This window comes from Bombina bombina, chromosome 1, assembly GCF_027579735.1.
Source record: "Bombina bombina isolate aBomBom1 chromosome 1, aBomBom1.pri, whole genome shotgun sequence".
In the NCBI taxonomy this organism is placed as follows: domain Eukaryota; kingdom Metazoa; phylum Chordata; class Amphibia; order Anura; family Bombinatoridae; genus Bombina; species Bombina bombina.
The window spans coordinates 57,482,928-57,499,823 of NC_069499.1; the positions used below are offsets into that span (position 1 = coordinate 57,482,928).

The 16,896-nt window shown below is 39.1% G+C and overlaps 1 protein-coding gene across 2 annotated transcripts; it reads right to left on the reverse strand.

Annotated features, from left to right (window-relative positions):
• Positions 1-232: 232 nt before the first annotated feature.
• Positions 233-16,695, reverse strand: VASH1 (vasohibin 1). Of its 2 annotated transcripts, XM_053697387.1 has the most exons (7): positions 15,926-16,695; positions 13,927-14,015; positions 7,581-7,637; positions 4,661-4,735; positions 3,160-3,541; positions 1,890-1,996; positions 233-1,805 (listed from the first exon to the last, which is right to left on the reverse strand). In XM_053697387.1, the coding sequence occupies exons 1-7, from the start codon at positions 16,112-16,114 to the stop codon at positions 1,736-1,738; spliced, it is 969 nt and encodes a 322-aa protein (XP_053553362.1). In that variant the 5' UTR covers positions 16,115-16,695; the 3' UTR covers positions 233-1,735. The 2 variants fall into 2 exon arrangements, with proteins under 2 accessions (XP_053553362.1, XP_053553363.1); XM_053697388.1 differs by lacking the exons at positions 4,661-4,735; positions 7,581-7,637.
• Between the last annotated feature and the right edge of the window lie 201 nt (positions 16,696-16,896).

Genomic DNA, 16,896 nt, shown 5'->3' on the forward strand with positions numbered 1-16,896 from the left:
CGGAATGAGGCCTTCCTCAACTTCTCTCCTTTTTAGGTTGATCATGAGCTTTAGACAGTTTATATTTGTGGACAAATATGTTGTTTTAATAGATATTCTATACATCGTATATATTGTTATGGTAATTCTGTTTTGTTCTTTGGATGCCTATAGATAAGAGATGAAGCCTCTACATTATTCATTAGGTTTTGTAAATAATCCATGAGTGTTGCGCAGAGAAGTACAAAGCCCATTCATAATAACAAACAATTTAATTTATTAAGACTTCAGTGTAAAAGTGCAGTGATAAATAAATAAAATATGGTGAAACACAAGGTATATCAAAAGGTGATTAGTGGTTACTGAATAGCTGGCACATATGGTATGGTGATAAGGCAGCCTAAAAAAAGACTCAGCAGGAAAGGGTTAATACATACCCCATCTTAGCTTCTGAAAGCCTTCCCTAATTCAAGATGGATCCAAATAATATGTAATCCATGTCAGTGTTATAGGACCTACGATTTCAATGGCTGCAGTTACCCCAGTACTTAATCCAAAACCCAAGTCAGGCCAATACTAACTTCCTGAGCTGATTTACATAGCATTTCAGTGACACACACTTATGATAATCCCTTAATACACTAACCTATCTAATTTGCTTCTATGCATTTTGGAGTCTAGAGGACTACACATAGACATTCTGTTCTAAGACTAATATTCCTTCTGACCACATTGTTTCAGGACTGTTTTACCTTCCAACACATTACAGTTTCCATCCACATATAGCTACATATAAATTTATCAAACCGTGAATACAATAAATTCCATGTAGGAAAATATACCCATTAAGCTATGTATTCATCTAAGAAATAGACTATCACATCTGTCAGTATATGAACATTATACGGTCCAGCCTGGCCACACCCTTGGCATAAGCCAAACCTCAATTTCATTTAAAGCTTCTAGCCCTGTCTAACAAAGAACAATAAAAGGTCTTTTTTTTTGCCTATTATTATTTTACAAATTGTACGGTCTAATTAGTGACATCTCTTCAATATCTCCTCATACTTTTTTCTATTAATAGGCAGTTGTAATATAGAAAGCACTCAGTGGTTCAGATCTGCTTATACTGGTTGACATTACTCCAACTCATTAAACAGATAAAGGGGAGCCTTCTGTATGTTCCTATATAGTACACAATCTCAGTAGCGGCTAATTTAAATCGCTATTTGGAGCATCATTTTGAGGGGGTGCAGCAATATTGTTGCAGAACAATCCCCAAAACACAACTAAACTTTTGTTGATGATTATGAAAGTTAATTGTTATCCTTGGCACATGAACAATAATTTATTTTCAATGGGCATATCTCTTCATGTATAAAATGATATTCAACTGCAATTTGATTTACAAGCCCACAGCTCTATTCACGGTTTGATAAATGTGGGACATAAAATCTAAACAGTCTACATCACTTTCTAAGCTGGATTGAAGCATTGGGATTAATCATAATTCCAACATAAACAGGAGGTGTCTTGGGATTTTTTATGGGGTATTTATTTATTACTTCATAAGGATCTTAGGTCAATGGTTTTACTTCTCTGGTCCAGCCTATGGGAGACATTGACGGTCCTTTTCTGGGTTAGTTCACAGTAACTCGTCAAGCACAGTCTGAGGACAGATTACTGCCCTTCTCTGGTTTAGCCTGCTGTTTGGGGCTTGCCCTTTTGTCTGACCCAGCAAAGAGGTTTGATTTCCTTATACTCTGATCTGGTAGCCACTGAGATCAGGAATAGCTGTAGAGTCTGAAGGCTTCTCTCCAGAAGGACTGCAAGGAAAACATAAGTATGAAACATCTGCAAGTTATCAAACTTCATGAAAAATACACACATAAGCCCAACGTGCAACTTACTGTCTCTCTGGACGTTCCCTGCGGTGTGGGCTGGACTGTGCTCGCTGCGGTGAAGATGTAATGTCCCTTTTTCTCTCCTTTGTTGGAGATGGGGGCCCTTTTGTAATCTGAGAGGAGGTATAAAGGTTTATGATAATGCAAATATATCTGAACATGATGCCACGCTGCTCTCCTAGACTATACTCAGTGATTGCCAACTTCTTAACACACAGGGGCTTGAGACGGGCATATTTTGGCCTTGGCAAACAAGGCACTTGCCTAGGGGAGCAGATTGGAGGGGGGGCAGTATATTTTTTTGTGTGGCTATATTTATAAAAAGCTTACAGTTATTTTAGAAGGTATATAATGGGAGATTTTGCCCAAGGAGCATACATTGTCGCAGGGGGGGGCTGTTTATAATAAGAGACTGCCCATGGAGCGTACAGAATAAAAGGTGACTTTGAACTTTTCATTTATTTAGCTTGCTATTGCCTTTAGTCCTGTTGGCTTTCAGCACTTAGTATTGTGTTTGGGGAAGCATTGTTTCAAGAAATCTGTGTTTGTTTGATTTTTATATATATTGCAGCAATATATAGATATGTGTCTTTGTCTGTATGTATGTGTGTGCGTGCGCATAACTCTGTGTGTGTGTCTGACTATATGTGTGTGTGCCTGTGTATGCAAGTGTTTTGCAAGCACTGGTGAACATTTACTTTGGAAATGCCATAAAAAAAATTAAAATCACGTTACTCCCTGAGCAAAAAAAAAAAATATTATGGCCAGTAAAGGCCTAAGATCTTGGGGGGGCAGCAAAATTTTGAGTGCCTAGGGCAGCACAAAACTAAATATGCCACTGGCTTGAGATGAATATTTTAGAAGGGCACCCTCTACCTGCTCCCCTACCCTTCAGAGGGCTCTTTTTAGTTGTGGCCATCCCAAAGCACACATTTTAGGTTCTTTTACCAGGTGCCATAAAAACTATAGCAGAGGGCTGCATGTGGCTCTTGGGCTACCAGTTGTCTACTGCTGCTCTAATTGGCAATGTAACGCCATACCTGAGGCACTGTGCTGCCTTGTGACTTGTCTATATTCTAATTATATTCTTGTCTATATTCTAATTATCGTTTTCCCTCCACTACTTTACTAGGAATCATCAATCAGTTTGTATCTCTGAATGATTACTTTTACTGTTTTTTCTCTCTCTAACAAATAGTTGTATATCAGCTGCTTCACTAACATTGTCCCACCTCCCATATAAATCACCATCACCACCACCACATTTGCTGCTCACCCGTAGACGCATCTCCCTGCTATGTCTTTCAAGTTCCCGTTTCAACCCCTCTGCACCAAGTTCTTGCAAGTCCAGTACAGAGTGTTTCCAGTCTATTTGCTCCACACTGTGAGGGTCATGGGAGATGTAAGGTCCTAATTTTATTTTGCGCAGTGTGTGCCAGCAGCGTGAATATGCTGCCTGGAAGTCTGCAAGCAGCTCACTTAATGTGCGGAAAATCAAAGGTTTGAACATCAAGTCCTCTCGACGACTCATTCCAAGAGCTCCAAAATGGCCTCCCCAGTACAGTCCCAGTACTATGTGCCGAAAACAGCCCCCTGAAAACTGTGTCTTAAAGCTGATGGGAAAGCGCTCCAAGCCAGAGATACTATTAGTCAGGTATCTAGATTTTTAGAGTTAAGAAGCTAATTGGTGGATAATGGAAAATGCCTACACTTTACCTGCAGAGAACTGGTAACCTGATTAAAGGGACAGTAAACTGAGCACATTTATTTCATGTTTTATTGGCGGACAGTGATACACCCTACATGCATGATAACAAAAAATGTTTATTTTTAGAAAAGGAACATGTTAAAAAACATGTGACGTAGTAAAAGGCCCTGGCTTAGATTCATGAAAGATATTAAAAAAAACACCACAAATACCATTTTAATAGCCTAGGTATAACCCCCCCCCCCCCGTTAATTTTTTTCTCAGTTCCTTAAAGGGCCATAATATCCTAATGTTTAAACACTTGAAAGTGATGCAGTATAGCTGTAAAAAGCAGACTAGAAAATATCACCTGAACATCTCTATGTAAAAAAGAAAGATATTTTACCTCAAAAGTTTATCAGTAGCCACATCCCATTGTAAAGGACTTCTAAGCAGCAAATCAGTATGTCTGTCCCGGGACAGCGGAAAGAGCAAGCTTTCGTGCACACTCATCTTATTTCCCTATTCAGTGTAAGGAAGTTTACAATGAAATCTCATGAGAGTTAAGTGAAATCTCATGAGATCACAGTAAAAGAGTTCATGACCTCAGCACTGTTGATGCTGATGGGCTGCTGTTCATTTCTTCATTTTTTTAATTTTTTTTTACCTGCAGCTGGGCAGCAGCTGAGTATAACTGTTTACACAGAACTTATTCTGCTGAGCTGAGGAGATTGTGAGGTAAAATATCTTCCTTTTTTACATAGAGATGCTGAGGTGATATTTTCTAGTCAGTTTTTTACAGTTATACTGCATCAGTTTCAAGTGATTTAGCATATAAGTATTATGTCCCTTTTTAAGAATGAAATCGGCATAAAGAAAACCTATTCATAGGTCTTAACCAGTGGCATTATCTATCCACTATTGGTGACTCTAAACTTCATATCTGTGTCACTTTCCCATTGATTGAATTGCTTTTGCCTTTTCTTTTACTCTACTTCTGTACCATGAATATAGATAATAAACTGCTTTTCACACATAATTATTCATGGGTCTATCTATATTCTTAGTAAGTATTAAATATAAAGGATACATAGCCAGAATTACAGCCTCCAGACATTTGATTGGGAGGGCTTCTTTGGTCATCTCTTTGGCCAGGTCCATCAGTCTGTAGAGAAAAGCAAGATGTGTTCATATGTGAAGCATATTATCAGTGTTTATCCCAGCAATCTCATGGGAGTCAAAATTGTAACTTTAATATTGGGCACTATATGTAGAACATTGTTACAAAAATTTGACTATCGCAATCTTGCACTTGTTTTTGGAAGCTGGTATTGTCAGTTTATTTCTTCTGTGATACAATCCAAAAATCCTTCAGCCATTCATACTTCTCAATCTTGGAATTGTTACCTCCCAAAAGCACCACAAAACCATTATCGACATTATTAATCTGCTGATTTCCTAATCCGAAAATCAAATGTGCAAGACTAACAACAAACACAATGGCGAATTCGGGGAGTTTAGTGATCACATCACAGATTGTTGATTGATCCCTTTTTATAGCATGTGGTGATGCAAATTGGGACATGTGCAATTAACTTATCGGCTCCAAAACCAGATATTTGTGTGTGTGTCTTTTTAAGGGATTTGAACAAGGGCATTATTTGTATAGTGGGCATGTGTGTTTGATGGGTTATGTATTTCCCTCATTTATATCAGTGTAATAGTGCGTATTATTAATTAACTGAGCAGGTATTGTTATATCTGTTTGGCGCTGTTGATTCTCATGGTCATCCGATATCACAGTAGTAATGTCAGTGTGTTGCATTCTAAAACTTTTTTGGGGTACTCAATAATTAGAAAAATATCTTGGTTCATCAAGCCCTTTAAGTTGTGGAATTTGATAAGTTTAAAATGGCTGTAATTGTGTCATTATGTTTTTAGAATTTAGATTGTGATTATCCAAACAGGACTGGCATAGTATAGGTTTATTTCTCATCAAACCTTACATTTGAAAAGTGCTGTCGATAAACAATGAAAATGGCTTCTTGTGATCACATCCACATTGTTCAGTCAGAATAAGCTACCCTAACACTGCACATGCGCTATTTGACGTTACCATATTCAAAACGTGTGACAAATATACATGGAATGCTGTGACATCAGATCAGGCATGTGCAGTGCTGTGGGAGCTTTATTTGATGGGGAGAAAGTACTCAAGCGATGCCTCTGTAACTTGGTTTACCTGCATACCAAGTCACAAAAGGTAGGTAGCTTTTTTTGATGGATACCATGCATGCGCATTGATAGGGTAGCTTTATCTGACAGGAAGAAGGTACTCAAGCGTTGCCTCTGTGACTGTTTACCCGCATGTACAGTCACAGTCACAGGAGTTGGTAGCTGTTTCTAATGGATACCACGCATGCGCAGTGATAGGGTAGCTTTATTTGACGGGGAGAAAGTACTGAAGTGATGCGAGATGGATGTGTCGGGAGTGTGCATATGTACTGCTATGGGAAATAGATATATACTATGTTGTGCAGTTACTGGCTCACTGGTTTGCATTTTGAAGATGTAATGCATTATGTTTTAACTCCACACATTTTAAAAACATATTGCTGGACTATATAGGTAAATATTATATTTGGTCATAAATATAAATATATATATATATATAGCCTGATAAAAATGACATCACAAATAAAATGATTAGCATATTGCAGTAAGCGAATAATGCTAGATATGTCAGAATCCAATTCTTGTTGCGCTAAATTCTCCAACCAGAAAGTTGATGCAGCCGCAACATCAGCCAAAGAAATTGCAGGTCTGAGAAGATGACCTGACTATAAATAGGCCTTCCTTAGATAAGATTCAAGCTTCCTATCTAAAGGATCCTTAAAGGAAGTACTATCTTCCATAGGAATAGTGGTACGTTTAGCAAGAGTAGAAATAGCCCCATCAACTTTGGGGATTTTTTCCCAAAACTCTATAGAATTATAAGTTCTTAAGTAGCAGCAAATTGGTATGCTTAGGACCATATGGATTGTATTGGCTACGTATACATCTGTCAAAATAAGCTACCGCTATGCGCAGTCATGCGAGTAAACAAAATCACAGAGGCAGTGCTTGAATACTTTTTCCCCGTCAAATAAAGCTACTATAGCACTGTGCATGCCTGGTCTGATGTCACAGCATTCCATACATATTTGTTGCACATGGTTTGAATGTGGTGATGTCAAATAGCGCATGCGCAGTGCTAGGTAGCTTATTCTGACAAAACACTGGCTCATCTGCAGCTATTGATATGCAGCTAAAATCTAACAATAGCTTGTGACTGACCCCAGTTGTACAAACACTGCTGTGATATAGTGCAAAAGACACTATGCTCTATTTGTCTGAACCATGATAGTTTAATGTTGGCTTTCATGTCCCTTTAGTTTGTAACCAAGATGCCTTAATGTGACCCCAAAATGTATTCTGTGTAAAACCAGAATCCTCAAACTGCTTAATATTTGTCCCTCAGGGCTTCAATTGCAGTTGGTGTATGATACTGAGATAATCCAATGCAATAATTAGATAAATATTACCTTAATCCCTTAATGACCACAATGTACCCTATATGTCACTGGTCGTTAAGGTTTTTTTAAGGACATAATAGCACAAGTCTAGCAAGAACACGCTATTAATTCCCTCCCTCCAGCAGGCTTTGTGGAATAGAGCAGTCTCAACGCTGGTGGCAAGACCGCAATATAAAACAATCAAGTCCCAAAAAAAGGCCAGCGACATACAGGGTACGTCGCTGGTCCTTAAGGGGTTAAACCCCCCAAATCTGACACTGAAATCCCATAATCAACTTATAACACCAACACACCATCTTCAATCATCATTTTAGTCCTAGAACCTGAAAACCAATCTGTATCCGGCTGAGGTCACCTAATCTGTGTATTGCCCATTTGTCCCCCAATTTTCTTTCAACCTTATTTTTTTCATACAAATATTAGAAAATTGCTCACCCTGTGAGAGGTCTGCTTTTCTTGATTTCAAAGAACTGTGTCCCAGTGTGATTGTATCTGCAGCCATTTGTCAAGGGGTAAAATAGATAAAGGTATTCACAACAGAAAATAAACACAAATCCGCTTAAATCTCATGATTGTGTGGCCAAAAATATAAATATGGACAGGCTAGCAAAACATACAAAATACTCATCCTGCTCTCGATTCATTTTGGCATCCTTGTTATACTGTATGTGTATTTATGTATATTTCTAGGATAGGCACTAGTGGTGGAGCCAAAAATACAGGTTATACTGTAGCTACCTGTGAATCTTAACTTCAAAAAGGTATGGGATGTATATAGTGATACAACCAACCTTAAATACCATCACATTCTGAGAAAAAAAAAAGTTAAATTATTGGGATACTACATTGGTTCAATAAACTCTGTGTCATATGTCCGCACCTGACATTTAGTGGGTAGTGTTAGAAGCCAAACTACACAACCACTTACTGTTCCACCTATTCATCTGGTTTTCTCCCAATATTAGTATGGTCTAATTGACATAATATGTAAAAGGTAGAGGTTTCAGGCTTTTTTTCATATTTACTAGTTCATATTGCAGAGTCCGATATGGGCAGCAGAAGTTCTGCCCTGCCAAATAAAATGATCAACAAAACTAATCATTTCTGCAAATTTATTTTTTTTACTTGAACTTTTATTTTTTATAAGATTGCAAACCTCTGTATATTATTTATGAATTACCTTAGTGATACATTGTTAGTGTTTCTTTAAACTATTTAATTTTTTTTTAACTTCTGTAGCATCTCTTATAACGACGACTCCTCTTCTCTTTCCCCTCATCTCCTATGTCTATCATTGTGATAAGCTCCTTCTAATGCTTAGACAGGTGGTTAAGTACAAGCAGGGCACTAGGACTGATAGCCCCTCCTGTGATATCATCAGACATCCATATTTAATTGTAACAGCTAATACATTGGACAAGCATTAGATCAGCAATTTAATACAACAAGGGCACTTCTTATTGGTGCCCTACAGTAAAGCACAAGCACATGTTCCTGTTACTGACTATAGTGAGCTTTTATTATTAGTGCCCTTAGGCAATCAGCAATGTTCAGTAAAGCACAAGCACATGTTCCTGTTACTGACTATAGGGAGCTTTTCTTATTAGTGCCCTTAGGCAATCAGCAGTGTACAGTAAAGCACAAGCACATGTTCCTGTTACTGACTATAGTGAGCTTTTATTATTAGTGCCCTTAGGCAATCAGCAGTGTACAGTAAAGCACTTGTTCCTGTTACTGACTATAGGGAGCTTTTATTATTGGTGCCCTTAGGCAATCAGCAGTGTACAGTAAAGCACAAGTGCATGTTCCTGTTACTGACTATAGGGAGCTTTTATTATTGGTGCCCTTAGGCAATCAGCAGTGTACAGTAAAGCACAAGTGCATGTTCCTGTTACTGACTATAGGAAGCTTTTATTATTGGTGCCCTTAGACAATCAGCAGTGTTCAGTAAAGCACAAACACATGTTCCTGTTACTAACTATATGGAGCTTTTATTATTGGTGCCCTTAGACAATCAGCAGTGTTCAGTAAAGCACAGGTACATGTTCCTGTTACGGACTATAGGGAGCTTTTATTATTGGTGCCCTTAGGCAATCAGCAGTGTTCAGTAAAGCACAAGCACATGTTCCTGTTACTGACTATAGGGAGCTTTTCTTATTAGTGCCCTTAGGCAATCAGCAGTGTACAGTAAAGCACAAGTACATGTTCCTGTTACGGACTATAGGGAGCTTTTATTATTGGTGCCCTTAGGCAATCAGCAGTGTTCAATAAAGCACAAGCACATGTTCCTGTTACTGACTATAGGGAGCTTTTCTTATTAGTGCCCTTAGGCAATCAGCAGTGTACAGTAAAGCACAAGTACATGTTCATGTTACTGACTATAGGGAGCTTTTATTATTGGTGCCCTTAGGCAATCAGCAGTGTACAGTAAAGCACAAGCACATGTTCCTGTTACTGACTATAGGAAGCTTTTATTCTTGGTGCCCTTAGGCAATCAGCAGTGTACAGTAAAGCACAAGTACATGTTCCTGTTACTGACTATATTGAGCTTTTATTATTGGTGCCCTTAGGCAATCAGTAGTGTACAGTAAAGCACAAGCACATGTTCCTGTTACTGACTATAGGAAGCTTTTATTCTTGGTGCCCTTAGGCAATCAGCAGTGTACAGTAAAGCACAAGCACATGTTCCTGTTACTGACTATAGGGAGCTTTTATTATTGGTGCCCTTAGGCAATCAGCAGTGTACAGTAAAGCACAAGTACATGTTCCTGTTCATTAAAATCCAAACAATTTATTTCATATAATTAAAACCGGAAAAGACGGCACAGCACCGAACAGACTTTACAAGTGGAGGGGGAGCTCTTGCACAACCAAATGCACAAGAGCAGGACTTGTCAATCAATATGGGATAATGTAACTGCCACGTCAGAGGTGATAGAAAGGAGGCAATAGTCTGAGGAAAGTGCTTCATACAAATGTACCTTCCTTTATTCAGTTATAACAAGTTGCATATTTACGTCTATTATCTAATTTGCTTCCTTCTCTTGGTATTTTTTATTGGAGGCACAGCAATGCACTACTGGTAGCTAGCTGAACACATTTGGTGATCCAATGACAAGAGGCATATATGTGCAGCCACCAATCAGAAGCTAGCTCCCAGTAGTGTATTTCTGCTCCTGAACCTATCTAGGTATGGTGTTCAACAAAGGGTACCAAGTGAACAAAGCAACTTAGATAATAGAAGTTATTTGTTTAATATTGCATGCTTGTTCTGCATCATGGTATTTAATTTTTAATTTACTGTCCATTCAACTTGCACGGGCACAAAAGCTACATCTGCTACATAAACACATAGTAGAAGTGTGGAACATGTCCTGAGCGAAAACCTCTGCTGGTTGAACAGTGGAATCAGGAGGAGCAAAAAACTGGAAGTCTTAATCTTGTCCATCAAAGAACAATATATCAAAAGGAAATGGCCCTTTTGAAGAATAGTATCAAACTGGATCAGGGGTGGTCCCAGCAGTGCTCCACAGATCCTTTGCAGCACTTCTACTGTGTGTTTAACCCCTTTGTTCAAATCAGCCAATAGGATGTAAGCAGCTCTCATCCTATTGGATGATTTGAATTGTTTTAGCCAGTAGGAATGCAAGGGTATCCCAATATAAAATCGTTAGTGTACGGCGGACGATCGTATGAAGAGGACCTCCCGGTCACTGATAATTGTAGCTGCCACCGACCAACCGCTCCGGATCCAATGACTGCTCCACCTCCGTGCCCCCGAAGAGCTCCGCGCCTCCGCCAAGAAGATGGACACGCGATGGATGAAGACTTTTTCGCTGCGTGGATGAAGATGGATTTTGGGGTTAGTGTTAGGTTTTTTTGTTTTATTTTGGGGTGTTTTTTTTTTTTTTATAGATTAGGGCTTTTTTTATTTTAATGGGCTTATTTGAATGGGCTTAAAAAGAGCTGAATGCCCGTTTAAGGGCAATGCCCATACAAATGCCCTTTTTTGGGCAATGGGTAGATTAGTTTTTTTTTTATATTTTTTTACTTTGGAGGTGGGGGTTGTAATGTTAGGGGGTAATTGTTTATTTTATTTACAGAAGAGCTGTTAACTTTTGGGCAATGCCCTACAAAAGGCTCTTTTAAGGGCTATTGGTAGTTTATTTAAAGATTAGGGTTATTTTTATTTTGGGGCAGGCTTTTTATTTAACCTTTTAAAGCCGTTATGACGTTCTATTCCGTCATAATTAGACTGGGCTTTAAAGCCATTATGACGGAATAGAACATCATAACTAACGGCTGTTCTGAGCCTTCTGTACAGTCAGGACTTGATCGCGGTCTTGGGGGCGTTCCTAGGGTTGTAGGGACGCCCCCAGACGCGATCCAGTAATTGAAATCTCGCAATCGTGGTTTGTTCCGATGTAGGCACTTTAGCCCAGACTCGAAAGGGTTAATGGGGGGGTATAAGAATAGGAATATTTTTTTATTTCTGATAATTTAGTTTGTTATTTTCTGTAATGTTAGATTTTTTAATTTTGTGTCATTTTAGATTTTTTTTATTTTTGGTAATGTAGGTTTGGTAATAGTATTTTTTTTCCCCGTAGTTTAAAGGGATAGTAAACCCCAAAATTTTCTTTTATGATTCAGATAGAACATACAATTTTCCAATTTAATTCTATTATCAAATTTTCTTCATTCTCTTGTTATCCATTGCTGAAGTGACAGCATTACACTACTGACAGGAAGCTGCAAATATCTATTTAGCCAAATATCTATTTAGCCAATCACAAGAGACAAATGTGTGCAGGCACCAATTAGCAGCAGCTCCCACTAGTCTATGATATGTGCGTATTCATTTTTTAACAAGAGATACTAAGATAACGAAAATAATTGTATTATTACTGCCGTTTATTGACTGGTTTTTACATTCCTATTCCATATATCCTAATTGAGTGTAAAAAAGATAAATGTTATACAACTAATTTTCTCATAAATATACTGATTGCTATCAAAAACAAATATATAGCTAGGAAATACACGGATTGTTAATAAATACAATGATTGTAGTAGGTTTGCAAACCTTTTATATTCTTTATGTACTTATACAAACTTCATAAGCAATGCTTTTCCTTTTAAAGTTTAGAAATTAAAAATTCAAATTTCATTATATTTCAGACATCACCTTCAAGCTAGAAAGCTAAAAAGTAAAACGGAACAAATCTAAAATAATGGTAAAATGCAATATTTGTCTTAAGTGAGACATTCATAGAGGATTCAAATAAAAAGGTTAATCTTAAAAGTCCATCTTAAAAGTTCAAGTGGAGGAAAACATGTATATGAGTAGTAGTAGCCTTTGGTATAGCAATAGCGGTTTTGCTGCTGAAAGCCTGTATATACTGAGATACAATAAGCAGGTATATTGATCTGACCTTATTTTCCACTGGGTCCTAGAATAGGAACATTCTGAACTCCTAAATGTAGTGTTGAAAGTAATTTGCAGACTTTTTTTTATAAAAAAAAACTCTCTCCTCCAGGGGTTATCCTTCCGGTAGTTTACTCTTTTAGTGGTTTAGCAGATTGTATGCCTTTGTTGAGACTTCTGCGGGCTTCAAATCCACCCTAAGTCCTGTTGTTTTTCGTTAGTCGTATCCGTTTATTTAGTGTTGGCGATGTGGGTGGGCGGCGATTTAGGGGGTTAATACTTTATTTTAATAGTTGCGATGCAGGGGGGGGGTGGCGGTTTAGCAGTTAACAGTGTAGTTTTTGGGTGTTAGTGTACTTTGTAACATATTTTTATGTGTTTTGTGAAACTTTTTTGTTTTGCAAAAATTCATAACTAGAGGTCTTTGAATGCAGAATGGATCGTTGAGGTAGAGGCCATAATAATCGCGGTAAATCAAGTAGCTGACCATTCCGCATGCAAAGGCCATTTTTTTTAACCGGTAAAGCCATACCGCACAACTTGTAATCTAGGTGAATGAGTGTTAAAGTCGGCATTCTACCAAATCATATGTGGATATAGATACAGCCATAGAAAGAACTGTGTGTGGGGAGTTAGAGCTGTACAATTCGGAAACTTAAAAGAAAGGGTTAATGGCTTGGCACTGCAGTATATATTTGCAGGTTAAGTAATTACAGTACATATTATTATATTTTGTCTCTATCCCAACTTGTTTTATGTCCCTTTAAGGTCTCTGGTTTTGTGTAGTCTTGGCCTGTATGAGAATGATTGATCTTATGATAGAGGGATGAAATAGGATGGGCATTTAGAGCAAGCGAATGACCTCAAAGCCACACTAAATTTATTTAAAGGGATACAGTATTCAAAATGTTACTTGTGAATATGAAAAAGAAGTAGGAAAAAGCTCCAGTAAAAGGTCTTTAAAGTGAAAGGAACATGGTCTGTACTGGTCAATGGTTGACAGGGACAACTCCCACAGAAAATACGTTGTTTTTTTTTATGTAGGACAGGAACATTATTTAAAAAAAAAAAAAAAAAATCCTCTACTTCATTTACAAACACACAATTGCCTGGAACATAGAACATTTTTGAGTACAATGTCCCTTTATCTTTTTGCTATTTTACTCCACATCTTGCCCTGTACAATCTCTAATATTTTAATATCTTTCTAACCATCTGAAATGAACCAAATGTCCCACAGAAGTATTTATCTATACTTAAAGTATAACTATTCCTAAATCACTACGTATGGGTCCTTTGACACCCTCCCTCTATACTGTCCTATTACATGGCGCTAGCTCCACACTAGAAGGATACTGCAGCTCTCGGATATATCTCTGGATGGCTTCTACGCGCTCCGGAACAGAGACTCCTGCATTTAGGGATGGTATGCACGGCACTGGTACCTGTGGAGTGACAGACTGCAGTGAAGGTACAGCTATATGTAATGCACCAACAGAAGCACAATAAATAATGACAAGACAGGGATAAGCTGAATGAGGCAGAAGGATTACAGGAACAGCTTACAACCTAAGAGGTAGTGATAACTAAATTCTGCATCCCCCCAGCTTACAAATATAATCATCACCCTGAGGTCACCAAGACCTGACACTGCAAAAAAAGCAGCTCTCCGCCAGCCTAATGCTGTGCCCTCTCTTGTTTCAATAGCTGCAACTGTCACGTGCACTGTTCTTGGGAGGCAATCTTAGGAAAACCACCCAACCTGAGAGACCAAGGATAGTGCAATAAATGTGTGTCTGCCAAATAACTGACTGGTCCCTAGCTATGAAGCGGCCACCATATATCATTATTATAACCTATCATATCTAACTTACCATCCGTATGCTGACATCATTTGTCATATTAATAATTAGCCTAGCACTGAGCGTAATGTTTACCAGTACTGTCAGTGAAGTGACCGTTATGTTCAAGAAAATAAAATGTGTTAAAGGGACAGTACACTGTAAAATTGTTTTTATATGAATGTATTTTCAATGACTTGTTAGCTGCAGAGTATAAAAATGTATGAGAAATTGCATTTTTCGGTTTATTTGTTTATATGAAGTAGCTGGTTTTGTGCTTTTAAACCACAACCTATTACAATGGGTTAAGCTTCAGGTAATATCAGATCTCATTATGTTATCACTTTGTGTACACACACTTGCTTCCTTATCTTATATCTCTAGAAAACCAAAGCTCAATACTGAGAGAGAATAATGGAAAATTATCATTTTATTACTTAACTATCCTGCCCCCCACTGAGAGTGTAATTTCTTCTGCTGGCTGTGTTTACTTAGGCTATTCAATAGAATATACTCCATTATAGAAACTTTCAGTATAGGTTGGAATACCACAGGCCAAATCAGCTATTTCTAATGCCAAAATAGGTGTAAAGGAGCTACTTGTAAACAATTTAATACACTCCAGCAGGTTAAAATAATCATTGGGAACAATTTAAAGGGGAGAAAATTTTGGAGTGAACTGTCCCTTTAAGTATTTTAGTTGATTAACTGCGACTTGGAGTTGATTTATTGATCTCTTCTAGTATTTTTAATGTGTAAGTTGAGGGTGACATTACCCGTAATAATGACTTAAAAAAAAAAATCTCTGGAAACTGTATTTTCTGTTTTACACATCAGCTATAATGTTTTACATTTATATTTTAGATCTATCTAGATGGGTGCTCCGTGTTTTATTCAAGCAATAGGAAATATCTGGCCGTTCCCCTGAACAAGATAACACAGAAGAGATGTTGTGCCCCATGCTAGAACCACCACAGAGAAGTCCCTGCTATGCCAGACCCCCTGCCTATGGATAAAGTCTCCCATGATTAAACAGAGCAGTGGCCTTAAACCCAGAGAGGTACCAATACATTGCCTAAGACATGCGCCTCTGGGTGCCATCTGAGCAGTTATGCCCATCCCTAAGCACTGATCCCCTAGATGGGCATGCAGATGGGTACCCATACTTATACTGTCTATGGATTAAGTCTCCCATGATTAAACAGAGCAGTGGCCTTAAACCCAGAGAGGTACCAATACATTGCCTAAGACATGCGCCTCTGGGTGCCATCTGAGTAGTTATGCCCATCCCTAAGCACTGATCCCCTAGATGGGCATGCAGATGGGTGCCCATGCTTATACTGTCTATGGATAAAGTCTCCCATGATTATACAGAGCAGTGGCCTTAAACCCAGAGAGGTACCAATACATTGCCTAAGACATGCGCCTCTGGGTGCCATCTGAGTAGTTATGCCCATCCCTAAGCACTGATCCCCTAGATGGGCATGCAGATGGGTGCCCATGCTCATACTTACCCGCGGTAGCTCTTTTGCTTCACGAATTCTCCTGACCAGCTCTTCTCCCTCAGGGTGAGTCTTCACCACATATGCCCACATCCGCTCCCATGTTGGTTCATCCACTGGCAGCCCCCCTCGGTTAACATAGAATGGGGCCCCCCCTTCTTCCTCTCCCTTGCCATTCTGCAGCATTTCCCCCTCAGACATCCCAGCAACACCCTGTCCTTCAGGGGCACAAAGCTAACACATACCCAGCACAGGCCTCCCTGACTACCCGTATACACAGCACTTTATATATCGCTGCCCTGATTCCTTCATATGGTGCCAGTGACAAGCAGGTGCGTGACCTGAGCTGATCTGTAATACTGATCTAGTGGTTGATACATTGAATCACCTTCCAGCAGAACACCCTGGGACACATACAGGGGGTTAATACTGCCCGGGCTGTTGTTACCCAGAGCTCAGCTTCAGTAGGAAGAGAACATGATGCTCCTATTGGTCCTTCTCTTTATTCCGATGCCCCCTCCACATAGCGCCCTTTGTGTAAACTGCCCATAGACTGGTCCCTCTGTATTCCCACATGCCGCTATACACAGCACCCTGAGCCCGACCGATCCTGCATCCCCATCCCTGTGGTCCCTACACACGGGGCCAGGGAGACTCCCGATTACCGCTATCCGAACACAAAGCTCGGGCTGCGCTGTCACCACTAGATCCTCTTAACCCTGGGAGTGCCAGAGAGGGGTGGGGCGTGAGCACCCAGACCACCTTATAAGAATTCGCCGGCACTCATAGGGTTAGCGGAGCCAAGGTAGAATTAGCCAATCGCATATAGGGGACATGACGTCACGAACGTTACGCCCATTTCTTAAGGAAACAAACATTAACACGCTGTTTGCTGGTGAATGATATTAGGGTGTGACATTAACTCCATCTGTGCTGGAAAAACAATGTAATAGCTGGGTGGTCATAGCAGGAAGTGATGAGTA